The 18,267-nt window shown below is 40.6% G+C and overlaps 1 protein-coding gene across 1 annotated transcript; it reads left to right on the plus strand.

Moving 5' to 3' along the window:
* Window positions 1-13,764: 13,764 nt before the first annotated feature.
* LOC111156683 (DNA damage inducible transcript 4 like) lies at window positions 13,765-17,903 on the plus strand. The gene is made up of 3 exons (XM_022517715.1): window positions 13,765-13,923; window positions 14,230-14,369; window positions 16,247-17,903. The coding sequence occupies exons 2-3, from the start codon at window positions 14,279-14,281 to the stop codon at window positions 16,735-16,737; spliced, it is 582 nt and encodes a 193-aa protein (XP_022373423.1). The 5' UTR covers window positions 13,765-13,923; window positions 14,230-14,278; the 3' UTR covers window positions 16,738-17,903.
* The last annotated feature ends 364 nt before the right edge of the window (window positions 17,904-18,267 follow it).

The raw sequence follows: 18,267 nt of genomic DNA on the forward strand, positions 1-18,267 counted from the left end.
AGGATTCATGTATCTATTCAGCCAATTATTTATTAAACACCTATTAGATGTCAAACACTATGCTAAGCATGGACATAATGGTAAACAGTACAGATGTGGAATAGCCTCTTGGAACAGAATGCAAACATTAAAGGAATTTACCTCAAATAAATACATAATTATAAATTTGATAAAATCTATAAAGACAGTAAGAATGTTAATAACAGAAGAAACCTAATTTAGGTTGAGGTGTTAGGAAAGTCTCCTCCAAGAATATGATATTTAAAATGAAATTTAAGGGGCGCCTGGGTGGCTCAGTGGGTTAAAGCCTCTGCCTTTGGCTCAGGTCATGATCCCAGGGTCCTGGGATCAAGCCCTGCATCCGGCTCTCTGCTTGGCTGGGAGCCTGCTTCCTCCTCTCTCTCTGCCTGCCTCTCTGCCTACTTGTGATCTCTATCTGTCAAATGAATAAATAAAATCTTAAAAATAAAATAAAATAAAATTTAAAACAAATTTGACATCAATTCTACACAAACTCTTCCAGAAAATACAAAACGAGAAACACTACATTAATCATGTAATAAGACCAAAGTTACGCTGATACCCAAACCAGACAAAGATATTACAAGAAAGAAAGAAAATGCCAGAAAATGTCCCTCATAAAATAAAAGCAAAAGTCCTCAGCAAAATATTAGTGAACTGAATCCAAGAATATAAAAACAGTGATGCATCATAAGAAAACCCAAGGCTCAGGGTGCCTGGGTGGCTCAGTCAGTTAAGTGTCTGACTCTTGATTTTGACTCATGCCATGATCTCAGGGTCATGAGATCAAGCCCCTCTCTCTCTTTCCATCTGCCCCTCCCCCGTACATTCTCTCTCCCTCCCTCTCTCTGTCTCTCTTGCTCTCTCAAATAAATAAATAAATACCCAAATAAATCTTAAAAAAAAAAAAAGAAAGAAAATGTAAGGTTCATTCAACATCCTAAAATCAAAAGATGTGATTCATCACATCAACAGATTCAAGCAGAAAACTGTGTAACCATCTCAAAAGAAGTTGAAAAAAATATTTGACAAAATTTAACATCCATTCATAATAAAACCTTTTAGCAAACAGGCAACAGTAGAGAATTTGCTCAGTCTGATAGAGAGCATCTCTAAAACACCTACAGCTAACCTCACAGTTAATGAAGAAAGGCTGAATCCTTCCCCCCTACCAGTGGGAATGAGGCAAGGATGTCCTCTCTCACCTCATCCATCAGCCTCACACTTAAGGATCTCGTCAATGCAATAAAGGAAGAAAATCATAATAAAGACATACAGATTGGAATGAATGAAATAAAACTGCCTATTTGCAGATTGTGGAGAAAATCTCAAAGAATTTATTTAAAAATAATCAAATTAATAAGTGAGTTTAGCTACAGTAAAGGGAACAGGTCAATATATTTTTCTTTGGTAAGTTGTATTGCTGCATTTCTATATAGTATTTCTGTTCTTCTGTTATATTTCTGTATGTTAGCAATGAACAATCAGAAATTGAAATTTTGAGGTAACATTAAAAGAATGAAATACTTAGCTATAAGTCTAACAAAATTTATGCAGTTTCTGGATATTAGAGTCCATAAATCTGTAATGAAAGAAATCAAAGAAGACCTGAATAAAATAGAATTTATATCACTTTTATTGTTGGAAAACTCAAGAAAGTTGAGAAACAAATTGCTCCAAATTCAATGCATTTCCAGTCAAATCTCAAGAGACATTTTCTTTCAAAATAAATAAGTAGATTCTAAAACCATATGAAAATGCAAAGGAACTAGAATGCCCAAATAACTTTTTTTAAGATTTTATTTAAGAGAGGGCACACAGGCAGGGGGAGGGGCAGAGGAAGAAGTAGACTCCCCACTGAGTTGTTGTGGTTGGGGCTCCATCCCAGGACCCCTGGGATCATGATCCAAGACAAGGCAGACGCTTAACTGACTGAACCACTAAGCCACCGCTTGAAAGCCAAATAATTTCGAAAGAGAACAAATTTAGAAGATTCACACTACCTGATTCTAAGGCTTGTGATACTGATGAGAGGATAGACATATAGATTAATACAGTAAATACCAGAAATAAAGTGATGTGTGTGTGGGCAATTTATTTTTCATAAAAATGCAAAGGCATTTCAATGGAGAAAGTATGGCTTTTCAACAAATGGTACTAAAACAATTGGATATCTATATGAAAAAAAAGTTCCAACCCATACCTTATGCCGTATATAAAAAGGAGCTCAAAATAAATCATACATGAACACAATAAACTATAAAACTTTTATAAGAAAACATGAGAAAAAGCTTTTTGATCTTGATTAAGCAGAAATTTCTTGGGTATGACACCAAAAATGTGACCTATAAATGCATTGATAAATTGCAATATCATAATTTAAAACTTCTCTTCTAAAGATTCTGTTAGAAGAACAAAAACACAAACCACATACAGGGAAAAATTATTTGCAAGACACACATATGATAAATGGCTTGTATCCAGAATTTGTGAAGAACACTCAAGCCTCAAATAACCCAATAAAAATACAGAGGCAAAAGATTTCACTATACATTTCACCAAAGATGAAGTATGGCTAGTAAAGAAATTCACAAAAGGATGTTGAACATCATGGGTCACTGGGGAAATAAAAATTAAAACCACAATGAGATATCTTCATGTTCCTATTAGAAGTGCTAAATTAAAAAAAAAAAGGTGAAGGAGGATGATAGTATCAAGTTCTGGCAAGGACATGGCATGTCTGAAACACTCGTACACTGCTGGTGGGAATGCAAAATGAAACCGTTTCAGGGAGGAACATTTTGGCAGTGTCCTACAAAATTAAACATACACTTACCATGTGATTCACCAAGCCTACTGCTAGGTGTTTGTCTAAGAAAAATGATCATGTGGGGCATCTGGGTGGCTCAGTGGGTTAAAGCCTCTGCCTTCAGCTCAGGTCGTGATCCCAGGGTCCTGGAATCAAGCCCCGTATCGGGCTCTCTGCTCAGTGGGGAGCCTGCTTCCTCCTCTCTCTCTCTCTCTCTCTGCCTGCCTCTCCACCTACTTGTGATCTCTCTATCTCTCTGTCAAATAAATAAAATCTTAAAAAAAAAAATGATCATGTATGTTCATAGTCAAACCTGTGAGCAAAGATGCATACTGGGTTGGTTAATCATCATTAAAAACTGGAAACAACCCAAATGCCCTTCGACTAGTAAATGAATAAACTAACTTTGGTACATCTGTACAGTGGAGTAGTACTCAGAAATAAAAAGGAAAAAACTACTGATGCCCACAACAACTCGGATGGATCTCAAGTGCATTTTGCTCAATAAAAGAAGCGAGACTCAAAGGTCTATATAGTGTGATCCGGTTTGTCTAACACTCTGGAAGAGATTATTGATTGCCAAGGGCTGTCGCTGAGGCAAGAGGTTGATTGCGATACACACAAGGTAATATTTTGTGGTGATGGAACTGTTGTACACATTGAGCGTGGCGTTGGTACTTGCATGACTGGAGGGACCGTTCAAAATTCACAGGCCTCCATGCTGAAAAGAGGGATATTAATACATTTAGAGCATACCTCCCTAAAACTGACCCCCCAGAATTGGTGGTTACTACTTACTGAGTACACGTTCAAGAACTTTCAAATCCTCATAGGTATAGAAAAGAGCTACTATTTTTCCTTTTGAAAGATGAAGTGAGAAAGTTTAAGAGTGGTGTTGTCCTGTATTTCTTAAGGTGAGTCATACCGCAAGTCACATAGAACATTTTAAGTTTTCTAATAGCTTCTTCATAAAAAGAAGCAGGTGAAATTAATTTTAGTAATATATTTTATTTAACCCAATATATCAAAATCCTACCATTCCAACATGTAACTAACACAATAATCATTAATGAGATTTTTATGTTCTTTATATTCAGTTAAATCTTTGAAATCTGCGGTGTATTTTATACGATCTCACTTTGGACTAGTCACATTTTAACACTTGTCACAAGTGTGTAGTGGCTACGGAATTGGACAGAGCGGACCAAGAACATTCCCCAGACTGCACTGGAGTCCATGCTCTCACCTGTACTCAGTAGAGACATCCACAAACATTTGATATACTGCCTTGAATTTAATTCCAGATTCTGCTGTGAGCTGCAACAAAGGCATGGTTTGCAATGAAAAGAGAGAAATGTCATTTAACTATTTGAACATCGAAATCAAGTTACAGGCATCCTGTAAGTTTTTTATTGAAGGATATTGTTTTCTGCTCTGATGGATATTTTCTCCTTAACAGAAATCAAAGGGCCTTTGGCTTCAATAAACACAGCAATGACCCCCACATAACAGAAAAATACCTGATTGACAATATAATACAAGTAGTGGGAAAAAAAAAAAAAAAAATATATATATATATATATATATATATATATTCTAGTTGCCTGAGATGGCCGATCAGTAAAATCATATGGTCATTGCAGGTATGGCCCCACTGCTTTCCCTCAAAAGTCAGGAATCAGGATGTGTATAATATGGCTCCAGTTTTTCCTGAGAATTATCATTAATACTTCCCATTTGTAGTTTCCCTCTTTTTAAAATTAGGATAATAATATCATTCCTACCTAGAGTAAGAGAAATTACTACTCCTTAACAACGAGTTTCTAGGGTTGCCTGGGTGGCTCAGTAGGTTAAGCCTTTGCCTTTGGCTCAGGTCATGATCCCAGGGTCATAGGATCGAGCCACGCATTTGGCTCTCTGCTCAACAGGGAGCCTGCTTCCCCCCAACTCCTGCTTGTGACCTCTGTCTGTCAAATAAATAAATAAAATCTTAAAAAAAAAAAAAACAGTGAGTTTCTAGAGCATGTTAAAACAATACAAAAAGGTATATGCTTAAAATATGTCTGAAATAAATGAAGACTTGTTTGAGAGACTATGAGGAAACAGGAATTCTTATGCTCTCCTGGTGGGTGGCCAAAACTGGACAACTGCTATACGGATAATTTATCAAGACGTTTCAAACTGTATTTTGCCCATTAATCCTTTGCTTCACAAGTCCCTCCCCTGAGTATTTATCTTATAGGTATACTTGCCCAAGCCCAAAGTGTCTTATGAGTAAGATTATTCGTTACAGCACTGCATGTAATTGCAAAAATCTGTAAATAATCAAAATGTCCCTCTGTGAGGTACTGGTTAAACAAAAGCAGAACATTGCATAGCTGCAAACAGAGAGAGAGAAATGTAGTCATATGGAAAAATCTCAAGCTATGTTGTCAGTGCAAAAAGGCAACATACAGAACCTAAGTATGATATTTTCCTTTCAGGTAAAAAAGAGTGAAAATGAAAATATATGTTAGTACGTGCTTTTAATTTCATGAGGAAATTCTAGAAGATTACATAAAAACTAACAAGTGTGGCTACTTTCTTTGGGTAGGGGGCAAAGAATGACGTGACTGGGAGTCCAAAGGGACTTGACTTTTCACTTTGTAATTTTTAAATCGGTTATTTGCAAATTCAAAGTCAATTCTGTTTTATTATTTATCACTTTGTTTCAAGTTTTCTAGACCTTGTTCAGCAACACTTCCCTGGACTACTTATTTATTTATTTTTTTAGAAGGAATGGGGGCAGAGGGACAGGGAGAGAGAGAATCACAAACGGGCTCCACACCTGGTGCAGAGCTGGACATGGTGTTCAGCTTCACCACTCTGAGATCATCTCCTGAGCCAAAATCAAGAGTTGGATGCCACCAGGCACCCTTCCCCCAGACTACTTTAGAGTAAGACAAATATTTAAGGTCATTCTTCTAAAACTAATTTTTGTAGTTAAATTTGTGGGATTCTACCTACATCATTGCCTAAAAGGGTTGTAGCTTTATGATGTCATCTATAAACAGCTCCCTGATACAGAAAATACAAAAATATTCCTGATCTATAGAGCTTTCATAGTAACTGTTTAAAAACAGAACACATTAAAAATACTTTTTAAGAAGAACTTTATATAGAGATTTCTTGGTAGGCAGCAATATTTCAATAATGGTTAAGCTAAAAAAAAATGCACTAGATAAGGAACTCTTACGTTACACATAAATGCTAAAAGTAGGGCTTCCAAGAAAGCTGCTTCAAGATATGTACACTGAACAAAAAAAAGAAAAAAAAATGTATATTTTAGAATTAAAACTATGGCTGTGCTGGTAGATAGATATAAATAAGATCAATCTTAGTTCACATGGTAGTTACACAATATAAATACTACTGCTTTGCTATTTGCTATTTGCTAGCATTTCTCCTTTATTCCACCAAGGAAGAAGTTAAGTTGAATGCCAGTCATTCTCGCCCCCCTTACCATCCTCAGCCTCCTACTCCATAGACCCAATGCTCATGTTGAGGATTTGAATCCAATGCAATGTTGAGACTTTGGGCATGGGGGTGGGGGGGAAAATGAGACAGACACCCTCTAGTCATTTGTCTCCCACAGGTTAAAACCAAGATGGCCATCACTGGTGCCCTCAGCATAGCATCAGATCTGGTTGTTTCCTGCTATTTTATGTGATCCTCGGGGCACAGCAGGAATCGTTCTCAACTATGGGAACCCTGTCCACTTCCTCTCTTTCTACCTCCTAGACACACTAAGCCAGGGCCTAGGCTCCACTGCTCTTAAATCTATAGACAACTCCTGTCCAAAGACAGAGTTCAAGCTAGCATAAAAACTATTATGTGGAGCCAGGTCTCCCAATCCTCCAGCTAGGGCACTCTTTTTTTTTTTTTTTAAGATTTTATCTTTTTATTTGATAGAGAGAATGAAAGGGGAGAGATCAGAGGGAGAAGCAGACTCCCCACTGAGCAGGGAGCCCAATGTGGGACTCAATCCTGGGACTCCAGGATCATGTCCTGAGCCGAAGGCAGTTGTTTAACCAACTGAGCCACCTGGGCACCCCATAGCTAGTGTACTCTTGACTGTTTATCATGAGCAAAAGAAAACCCCCTATCATCCTGAAAAACCCAACATGGAACTTGATTAATTATTATAATATGCATTAGATTTGCACTCACATGAGCAAATTTACAAACTATGTGTTTTGGGGATAACCACCTCGGACTTAGCTCTTAACATGTAAGACTCTTGTTGCCAGAAACTTAACATACACTGTTCCACTGAGCCTTCCATAGTCTAGATGAGAAAGCTGAAATTCAAAGGATTTAATTTAATTGCACCATGCCTATTTGTATCCAAGCCAGACTTGGAAGCCTCATCTGTATTGAGTTAGAGCCTAAGGTCAGATCACGAAGGTGGGCTGTGCTGCTATACACACAGAAGCGAGTATTTCTTTTTGTATTTAGCATATGGACCTCAAAACCTACTGCAAAAGGAGTTATGTATTGCTATACACTAATCTGTTAAGTACCATTCATTGCTCAGCTTACGTGTCGTGTATCAATAGTATCACACAGCTGAATGCACTTCAATGTGCTTACAGCTACAACGACATGTCCCAAAAGGCTGCTTCAGCAATATATGATTTCTAACCTCCACCGTAACCTACACGCCACCCATAAACATAGTTCTCAATCACCGCACCCTATTTCAAAACACCAAGGCAATGTTTTAAAGTATATTTTATGTTATAATAGTGGAAGAGACGAACACTCGCATAACTGTATTTACCCTCTCCAGTAAATTTGGAAGTAATCAGATCTATATATTTCTGTATTACACCCATCCTTCCAAATTTGTTGTCTGCAAACACAACTTTCCGCAGAGTGCTTATTTTAAATACACTTAACAAAGTAAGCCCATTCCATATGTTACATAATTGGCTTTCATTTCGACTAGGTTGAAACGATTTACAGTTTGACAGTGTCTCAAGTTTACTAAACAGGATTTTATTTTTATACAATACAGTCTACTCGGAAAATCAGACCGTTTTCATGTAGCTGGGCATGATTTTATGAGCTGGGCCCAAGGGTTGAAAGCCACATAGCACTGACTAGATTCATTCGGGCAATGATGTCTGACCAGAGCTATGGAGAATCAGCAAACACTTATCTGGCTGGGAATCCACCCTTTGGTCAAGGTCATGCTTTGCATATAGCAGGAACTCAAAAAATATTTTTTTATCAATTGGCCTAGAATCAGTTTTACAAATGCTGAGATGGCCTTACTGGTTTTTACTCTTTAATCTGTGCTTCTCAAATTTTAACTGCATACAAGATGAATCACCTAGGGATCTTTTCAAAAAGCTGATTCTGGGTCAGTTGGGTTCAGGACTGATGTTCTGGATTTCTTACAAGCTCCTGGAAGGTGTTTGTGCTACAGGTCCAGGAAACATACTGAGTAGAAAGGCCATAAACCTTCCTTCAAAGTATGGTAGTGCTTATACCATTAGCTGCCATAGCTCCCTATAGCACCCTAACTTATCACGCAAATTGTAACCTCATATTTATTTGTCTACATTCCTTTCTAAACTACAATCTCCCAGGAGACAAGGACCTATTGTATTCCCAGTGCCTAACAGACAGTTAATACTCGACTAAAACTTACTGTTGATTGGCCAACAGATGAATACGTTAAAATTTTATACATACCCTTGAACACATGGGAACACTTCCCTTAGCTACCTTTTCGTAAAAATGTCACCGAGGCATTGGGGATTTTTCAAAGTCAGAGCAAAATTTGTAATCATAATCAGAACTGTTACTCTCTGGGTGTCTTGCAAATTAACTATTTTAATCCCCACAATAGTCCCGCATGTGGAACAGTTATTACAATTCACATTTTTAAAGGTAGAAATGGAGACACAGAAATGTTAAGTACCTTATCAGAGTTTATACAGCTAATTAATGTCATTGTTAGGATATGAAGCTAGGCAGTTAGGCCCCACAGTCCATACACCTAATCACTAAACCATGAAGATTAAAAAAAAAAAAAAAAAAAAACCACAATCTCTCTTTGACCTTGTCAAGCTTTTTAACATTAATGTTCTTTACAGAATGGGGGTCAGACCCACTCTCAAGACAAGCAGATTTTTCTATCTGGCCTACACGTGGGCATTCTTGGATTTAATTATTTTCTTGTGAAACCCCACAGGATTATGTCACAAAGCAATGTGGAACTTTTCCGGGACACTAATGTGAATGACAAAAATCGTGCAAAGCTTGTCCATCAGAATAAGACACTTGGCTAGTACAGGGAGGGGGACCAATGAAGGACCACCATCTACCTGAACACATAGCTGTATTTTCCTCTTCTTATCTGTACGCATACAAGAATTCCAAAGGAATGGTATACCCGTGGTGGTATTCCCCAACTTGGAACTTACCAAAGTTTTAAGGTGTATCCCTAGAAAAGTGTCAAGGACCTTCTCCATGCTCCTAGCTGACACTCTCTTATGCGGGCTCCTGAATTATAAATCTTTGTATAATAGAGGAAGTCAGAAATGGTGTCACATTTAAGCATATCAGCTTTCTTGATTTCAAGGGAGATAATACATAACATTGTTTATGAAAAGAAAAAAAATCATACAACTATTTTAAGAGATGAGTCACTATGGTAACCATTTCTCTGCTTGAATTTAAAGAGGCAATGCCTTCTGCTACTGGAAGTTTCTCTCAGCTTTTAGCTGCAGATATTATGTATTATTTTCTACTGTTTGGTTTTTTTTTTTTAGTCTTATACCAAGTAAGTCTTCGCGTTACCTTTCTTAATGGAAAATCTTGTTATTCTATAAACTAACTCATTGCATATTTCATCATTAAATGGAAATTATTGGTTGGAGCACCCTCAAAGACAAAAACAATGATGACATATCTCATCCAGAGTGTTCACGGGGGTCATACATGCCTTGAAACGTTTGAGTGCTTCTTTAGGCAATGATTTCAAATATCTGTGATTTTTTTCCAGAAAACCATTTCCTAGACTAATATAGGAAAGTTAATACATATAATTCTGTATTTTGCACCAAGACAACTTTGTACCCACATTATTTTCTTATTTATCATAGAGAGTCTCCTTCCTGCACTCCCATTAAGTTACGCATGTCCTATCATAGAAAAAAAGTCATCTTTCCCAATCAATGGCAAATATTTCCCATATTTCCTGCAAACAGGAAAGATGATAAATTTTGTTCTGTTTTAACAATACTTCCCCAATCCCACTTAGCCCCATTAGTGCTTGCTGCAATAAACAGAGAACCACAATCTCAGAATAATAATTGCAGTAATAACAGCTATCACTCAGTAAGCACTAGCTCTGTACCAGACCCTGTTCCAAAAGTGCACATAAGTACTATATTTACAAACTTGGCATAACCAAGGAGAGCCAGAGATGATGTGCATTTATTTTAAAGATTTTATTTATTCAAGAGAGAAAGAGAGTGCGAGTTACCAGGAATTGGGGGAGAGGGGAGCAAAGGGGGTGGGAGAGAGAATCTGAATCAGACTCTATGCTCAGCTCACCACAGAGCCCGATCCCACAACCCCAAGATTAGGACCTGAGCCAAAATCAAGAATCAGATGCTTAACTGACTGAGCCACCCAGATGCCCCAATAGTGTGCACTGAAAGATCCTGGATTTCTTTATAAAAAAGAAATGCCCCAATAGTGTGCACTGAAAGATCCTGGATTTCTTTATAAAAAAGAAATAATATTTAGCATTGATTATAAGGGTTTCTCTTTTCATCTCATGACAACCACATGAGCTTGCTAAGGGCATTCCGTGTCCTGTGAATCCTCCCTGAACCCCTTGTACAGATTAAGAAACCCAGTCATTTTTCCTCTGGTGTCATAATTCATGCACTGGGTATAACCGTATTAATAAGACCTCAAGAACAATGGCTCATACTGGATAAAGAGAGAAAATGGGCCGATAAAACATATAATAAATATTCAACACTCCAAGTCATGAATGCACAAAACACCATTATCTCCCAGAATATTATATTAAAGCATCATATTTGTTTTTCATTTTTTGTAATATCCCTGCTGTTCTGAATTTATGCTTTATGTAAGCAATGATATTATGAATACTATATTTAGACAGGAGGGGGGGCATGGAACTTCCATATTTGTCTATACATCAGATGAACATACGGTTGTCACGTGTTACCACTATTTTTCTTTTTTAGGTGGACGAGTAAATCATAGTAACAAAAAAAAATCATGCTTAAATCAAAGGCCTTATTTATGACTTTGGTAGTTTGCTATATTACACTGGTTTATGAAAGACAGTCAAGTGATTTAACCAATCTCTCTTCATATTCAACTACTGTTTCCAGTAAACACCCTCACAAACTCTTTTTACAACCCTAGAGAGCATATAACAAAACAGCAATGAAATGTACTTCAGCACTAAACACCTGATACACCCCTGTGAACCTTCCATGATATTTAACTATATCCAGAGCATGTAAAAATTAATGGACTAATGGTAAGCAGGGCTCAGAATCCAGGCCTCCTCTCTGTTCCCTGCGCGATGTGCCTCAACCACGAAATGTTCATGGCCGGCTGTGGCTATGGTCCCTGACTGTCTCCTGTTGTAATGTACATCAGCCTTTCTCCTAAACTGGCCAAGTGTAGGCACGTTCTAGGGCAGTCGTCTCTTGACAAGACTACGATGGCACTTGCTTTTTCTAAAATCGGCTCTACGATTTATTTTTAAAAATTGGGTCCCGCAGAGATGAAAACTGGTGATAGAATGGACTTTTTTTACCCCTTAAAAAGGAGATGAGAAAGACAATCTCCACTAATTATCCCAAGTATATGTTTCACATCATCATTCCTTATGCCCTGTAATTCCCTAAAGCAAGGCCCATTCAGCCAAAGAGGATATTATTCAGTCTTTCATACATAGGTAAATTATTTTCTGCAGTAAAATCCCAAAGGGCTTTGCAAAATTTCAGTTAGTCGAGTGAGCAAAGAGTAATGGGTACGTTCTAGAAGGCCCAATAATCTTTCTGGCCCTTTGGGAGTACTTAGTTTATACATTTTGCCTAAATACCTAAGGGAAATGAAATGGGTAATTTCTTTATTTCACTGGTGTAGGTTCAGAGCACTCATTATATTAATCCTAATAACTCTCCTTGGAGGCAGGTAGGTGGCCACTTCATTAATATTGCCACCCAGCTAAGGAAAGGACTCTTGATGGCTTGCCCTTCCCCTCCTCTCCCTTCCCCCAAGACAGCTAGGCAGCTGCCCTGGGAGATGGAAACAGGGGCCCATCTATTGGTCCTGAGCATACTAGCCACTGAAACTGCTTTTTAATCAGCTTAAATGGGCTTGTTTATTTCCCACTTTTCTGTTATTGAAATAGAAGTGAAAATCTGCTTTCAAACCAGTGTATCAGCATCTCCCTCCTTGGCTGGCCTGACCTTCAGGCAGTGCAGCTGCCTGAGTAGAGTTAAAAATGGACTGTCAGGCTGGCTTTAATTTCTGCTGCCCTGCCTCCCAGGGTCCTCCCACTGATCTGTTTATCACACCCTCCTTACCCCTTCTGTTGTTGTTTTTCTTACTATGAGTGTTTAGCCTGGACAGCTGAAACTGTTTTTCAAGGCCCTAACCTACAGATCCTTGTACACATAATCCAAAAGAGACCAGGAGCCAACACTAGCTCCTTCTACTTGTACACAGTCTTCCCCTCCAGGCATCGCTTCCCTTTCCCTCCTGACCCACCACCTTCTTAGGGAGTGACCACTCTGAGCAGACCATCTCCTACTGCACATCAAAGCAGGAGAGGGGGAGCGTAGTAACTTTGGAAGAAAACATAGTATTTGGCCTCCTGCTTATGGGTTGTGCGAGCATGTTGCGTCTGTGCACGGTCCGACCGGTACGTGCGATCAGGTTCAGAACTGCGCATCAAGCCTCACAAGGAATATCCCTGGCAGTTTCTAAAACTCCTCTGTATCTTCACCGCTCCAAGCCCCTTCAAGACTGCCCAGGAGCACAGGACTGGCCAGAAAGGTCTGCCTCTGGGTATGACAACTGCTCCAGGCCAGCCGAAAGAAGCAGCTAAGGTCCCACTAATGGTTTTGCTTAGTTTTTGGCAAACTCCCCTTCATTCAAGCTCCCGGCGCTCTGGAGCCAGGTCTAATTGGAAGAGTACCAGGCTCACCCTGCTAGCGGAGAAAACGCATTAGTCATAGATGAAACCACCTTAGGGTGCCAGGAGAGGAGTGGAAGATGAAGACCCTTCCTAAAATGCTGGAAAGCCTCCGATGCGGAAAAGGCGAGCTAAATCTGGTCGCGGGCAGGAGGGAAAGATGTAGAAACCCACGGAGTAGAGTTGTCTTGGTTAGAGGCCAGAACTAAATGCATAAATGATGTTCATTGAACATCAAAACAAATATTAACAAAGTTTCAGTACGACACAGCGAAGCCTCAAGTCAGGGTAATAGACAAAGGACGGAAAGCTCTTGCTGCCCGGGACAGAATCTTAACAAGAGCACCAGAGGCGTGAGAGTGAGCGCGCGCTGGGGGTGGGGTCGCGCTGAAGAATCCAAGTCAGAAGTGGAAGCAAGTGGTCAGTTTTCGGCGGGTCGTACACCCGGAATTGCAGCCTCGGTGACCTGCGGCCCACCCAGGAAACAGCAGGTGTCTACCCTGCCGCAAGCTTATCCTCAATTCCCAGCGGCTCCCCTTGGGCCGCGGCAAGTGTCTGGGTTGAAATGCAACCCGACCCCGGGAAGGGCGGGGCGCAGGGCTGCGGAGGGGTGGTGCAGGTAGGCGGGCCGCGGCCGGGTGAGGAGGCTGGGCCTATAAAGCTCTCCCGGCCCCAGGGGCGATGCTGCTCAGTGGAACGGGTGCTGCGTGGGCTGGGGGTCGACCAGTGCTTGCGTCTGCAGGTCCCCGAGCCTCCGAGGGAGGAGGTTATTGAGAAGAGTCCCTGCCTCCGTCTACTCCGTCTCTTTGCCCTCGAGCGCCCGGGTCCCGCGAATTCAAGGCAGGTGAGCGAGGCAGCGGCCTCTGGGGACGGAGCGGGGGCGGAGGGCTTCGCTGCTCCCCGCCCGGCAGTGCGTTCCACGGAGCACATCGGCTCTGAGTTTCGTTAACTTTAACTTAGTTTTAGGTCGTGACTGTAGCTGGCGTCTCCGCTCCCCGGGCTTTGGAAACTTGAGTTGCGGAGGCCTGTTCCTCCCCTTTGGAAATTGACTTCCTCCGCTAGTGCGCTCCCGGGACGCTGGGCGTTTTAGAAGCCTCTGCGCAAGACGTCTTGCCTGCTTTTGCAAATCCATCCTTCTTCCTTTTTCCAGCGCCCCGGAAAGGCCGTTCCGCCCCGCGAGGGAAACAGAGCCGTTGACCATGGTTGCAACTGGCAGTTTGAGCAGTAAGAACCCGGCCTGCATTTCGGAGTTGCTGGACCATGGCTTCCACCAGGAGAGCCTGCTAAATGGTGAGCGTCTCAGCTGCCCACCTCTCTCTCCTCCAAAGGTCGCGGCCCCTGGATAGATGAGATGGGAGAGCGGGCAATGTCGCCCCCTTCCTCGATGTAGGGTGTGCCGCAAAATCCCTCTGAAAAGACTTCTTTCAAACTTTCTAGCATCTTCTGTTCATGGTAGTGAGAAACAAAAGAAGCAAAAAACAAAAACAAAACCAAAACAAAACAAAACAAAAAAAAACGAAGACTGCATGGTTTAGTTTTCGGCTAAGAGGGTAGTTTGGGGGTTAAAAGTTAGATAGGTTCCTTAAGGGGTTGTGAAGTTACGGTGAATTTGAAGTGTACAATTTTGAATTTTAACAACGTATTCTCCTCATAACCACTGCCATTGCTCTCTACCCCCCAAATTCCCATGCGCCCATTTGCCATCAATTTTCCACTCTCCCTCTCCCCTGTCCCCAGGGAAACACTGATTTGCTTTTTGTTACCATAAATTAGTTTTGCCTCCACAGTTTCATACGAATAGAATCATGTAATACATACTCTTTTGCATATGATTTCTTTCTGCCTGCTTCATAATTCTGAGGTCCTTTAAAGGGGTTGCTTTCACCAGTGTGTGTTCCTTTTTATTGCTGAGTAGTATTCTATTTGTGGATATACCCAGTATTCCGTTTTTAATGCAGGAAGGAAATTTTAAAACAGCAGTGGTGCTGGACATACTTTGATTTGCAATTTTAAACAGCAGTTTCTAGGTTAGCACACTGCTCTGCCACTAAGGAGCTGTGTGGCATCCGCAAATTGCTTAATTTCTTTGGGCCTTCCTCACTTAGAAGGTCAAGTGGTTGATGATCTAATTTTATAGGACAAAGCTCTAAAATGTTCTGTCTTCAGCATAGGTAAAATATGGAGCCTTCTCATTTGGAGTACATTTGTTTCATTGAGTTGTAAAAACGAAAACAAAAACAATGACCTAACTGAATAGGTGATGTGGGGAGAGGGAGACAGTAGCCAATGAAGATGAAGTATGCTTAGGGAGGGGTTGCCCAGTTGACTGCGTGTGTGGTGTGTGGTGTGGCATCCTGTCAAGAGGTAGGATTAATTTGGAAGGTAGGTGACCAAATGCAGAGCTATCTCTTTTCCTTTGAGCAAATCTAATTTTATTTTCCTAGGACAGTTTTGTTTTGCTTGGTGAGGAAAACTACCCAGCCAGTTATAAATATCCTGGTGGACCTCAAAGGTCTTCCCTTTGAGCAATTTTTAATCAAAGAGGTTGAAGCTAAAATTGGGATCCATAGACCATTCCCATAGAGACTTTTAAAGAAAGACACAGATTCGATATTTAATATAGCTCATCAAGTTCCTTTTAAGTTCATTAGTAAGGAGCAGTAGCAAAAATCCTGCATTTTTCAATTACAAACACATGTAATTCTTAGAAACGAACAGTCTCTTCATCAAAAAAAAAAAAAAAAAAATGATGACCATTTTTATTCCCAAAGTGAAGCGTGTTCTCTGTGAAACAAAATTAGAAAACCCTCAGAGCAAGTAAGGGAGCAGGAAAGAAAAGACAGTCACTGGTGTTCTAGGAAAACCATATATAGATTTTTGATCCAGTCTGTAAGACACATGTACATTTAAAGGAAAAGGGTCCAACCTATTTATCAAAACTTTCATAGATGCATTTTCAATCTCCGAGAGGTTCAGTGATTTGCCCTGTTACCCAGCTAGGCAGCCCCAAAGTGAAGTCTGCTGACTCCCCTACAAATATGAGCAACAGGCATGTTGCTCATATGACATGGTAGAAGTAGCCCGCGTTGCTATCTTGGTGTGCTTTACCTGCTCTGGGATTTCTTTCTTTCTTTCCGTCCTTCATCTCCAACTTCCGCTTCCTACAGATTTTGACTACTGGGATTACGTTGTTCCAGAACCGAACCTCAATGAGGTGATGTTTGAGGAGACAACTTGCCAGAGTTTGGCGAAAATGCTGGAGAACTGTCTGTCCAAATCAAAGCAGACCAAACTCGGTTGTTCGAAAGTCCTCGTCCCGGAGAAACTGACCCAGAGGATTGCTCAGGATGTCCTGCGGCTGTCCTCCACGGAGCCCTGCGGCCTGCGAGGTTGCATCATGCATGTGAACTTGGAAATCGAAAACGTATGTAAAAAGCTGGATAAGATTGTGTGTGATTCGAGCGTGGTGCCCACATTTGAGCTGACGCTTGTGTTTAAGCAGGAGAACGGCTCATGGACTAGCTTCAGGGACTTTTTCTTCAGCCGAGGTCGCTTCTCCTCTGGCCTCAAGCGAACTCTGATCCTGAGCTCGGGATTCCGACTCGTGAAGAAAAAGCTTTACTCCTTGATTGGAACCACAGTCATTGAAGAGTGCTGAAGAGCAGAGATTTCAAAGGTCCTTTTTATGATTGGGTCCTTAACACTACGCAGCTGCTCCGAGAGAGTCATTTTAGTCACCCTGCCTGCTCTCTACGTTTGAAACCCCAAACTGAGTCATCTCCCTTCCAGGCTTCATATTTACGGCAACCCAACTAAAAGGCTGAGTTCATGGCTTTTGAGAAAGGACCAGAGAAAGTGTACAATTTTTTGCCTATATCACATGTTTTTACAAAATGGCATGGACTAAAAGAAGCAGTCCACTTTAGTTTTCTATTTGACCTTGCTTTTTCCAGGTAGTCTTGCTAAATAGACGATAAACCGAATGTGCGTAATTCGATTTTCATATGGCTTTTTTTCTGTATGTTTTAAGCATAATCCTTTCAATCACAGAAACATCATGATGCTTAGTCTGTCGAAACTTCCAGAAGCCCACACCGCTTTCCTGCCCCTACTGAAATACGGGTTCCTAGACTGGAGGTTAGAACTTTGTGGGTGAATGTAATTAACACTTCACCCCATGCAAGAGTGATATATAAGAAATGCCGGAACAAGAGCAGAACTACTTCTGTGTTTCTTTGCATTTTCTCTGTGCTTCTGTTTTAGAGGTGGCAAAAGGCTGTATTGGCCTCCATGTAACCACAGTATTGTTTAAAATAACTTTACGGTACATTCCAAGCTCCGTAATTCTAGTTCTCAAATACTGAATGTTATCTTTAAGCTAGAGGTGTGGAAAGGGTTGAACAGATTTTTTTTTGCATACAGTTAATCACTCTTCCTTCCCCTGAGGGCATTGGTGACTGTGTAAGGGGCTGGGAAGTGAGTTCTCAGATCCACTTCCCTTCTCATTCATTTGATAATCTAGCTTCTTTTCATTAGCACAGATGCTTACCCTCAGATGAAGCATCTCACCCGGTCAGTGTTATCTGGCTCTGACCTCTCCTGGGAACTGAGGTGTTTCTCCTTAACCTGAATCTTCAAAGGAGATCGTAGGTACATGTTACCATTTTCTTGATCAACATGGGCCTATTTATAAAGTCTTCTCTGGCTAAGAATAGCTGGTGTACAGTACAGACCAGGGAATGAAAATCATGGTCTAGATAACCAGTTTTCTTCAGCCTTGGAGATGTGTCCCTCGGGAACAAGAAAGGCCTGATTTTTTTTCTTGTTCCTCCTAGGTATGTCCTTAGCCATTCTTGTTTTATATTAATGAGAGAACGTAGCCTCCAGACTGCAGTATTCAATACAGCAAGGCCCTCATATTTTTGCTGTAAATCACAGAGAAGGAGCTTGGTCAGGTCTCCTGCCCAAATTATCAGTACCACTTTAGTGTACCACTAAAGCCAGGGTTATAGGGACAAGTGTCTTCATCCTGGTGTTGCTCAAAAGTGGGTGTGATCCTGTTATGGATCCTATATGTGACCTAAAATTTCACAACTCAAATCAAGCAGTCTAAGAAATCTAACTCCTCACCTGTTTGAAAAGATACGGTAAGGCAGAGTCTTACGGGACTGGGCCTGGAGCAGTTGAC

This window comes from Enhydra lutris, unplaced genomic scaffold (assembly GCF_002288905.1).
Source record: "Enhydra lutris kenyoni isolate GAN:26980312 unplaced genomic scaffold, ASM228890v2 scaffoldscaffold3, whole genome shotgun sequence".
NCBI classification, from domain to species: domain Eukaryota; kingdom Metazoa; phylum Chordata; class Mammalia; order Carnivora; family Mustelidae; genus Enhydra; species Enhydra lutris.

Bases quoted from the DNA above. Each gene is read 5' to 3' on its own strand.
- LOC111156683 (XM_022517715.1), top strand. From the start codon at position 14,279: ATGGTTGCAACTGGCAGTTTGAGCAGTAAGAACCCGGCCTGCATTTCG. The intron at 14,370-16,246 runs GTGAGCGTCTCA...CGCTTCCTACAG, and splicing joins CCAGGAGAGCCTGCTAAATG to ATTTTGACTACTGGGATTAC.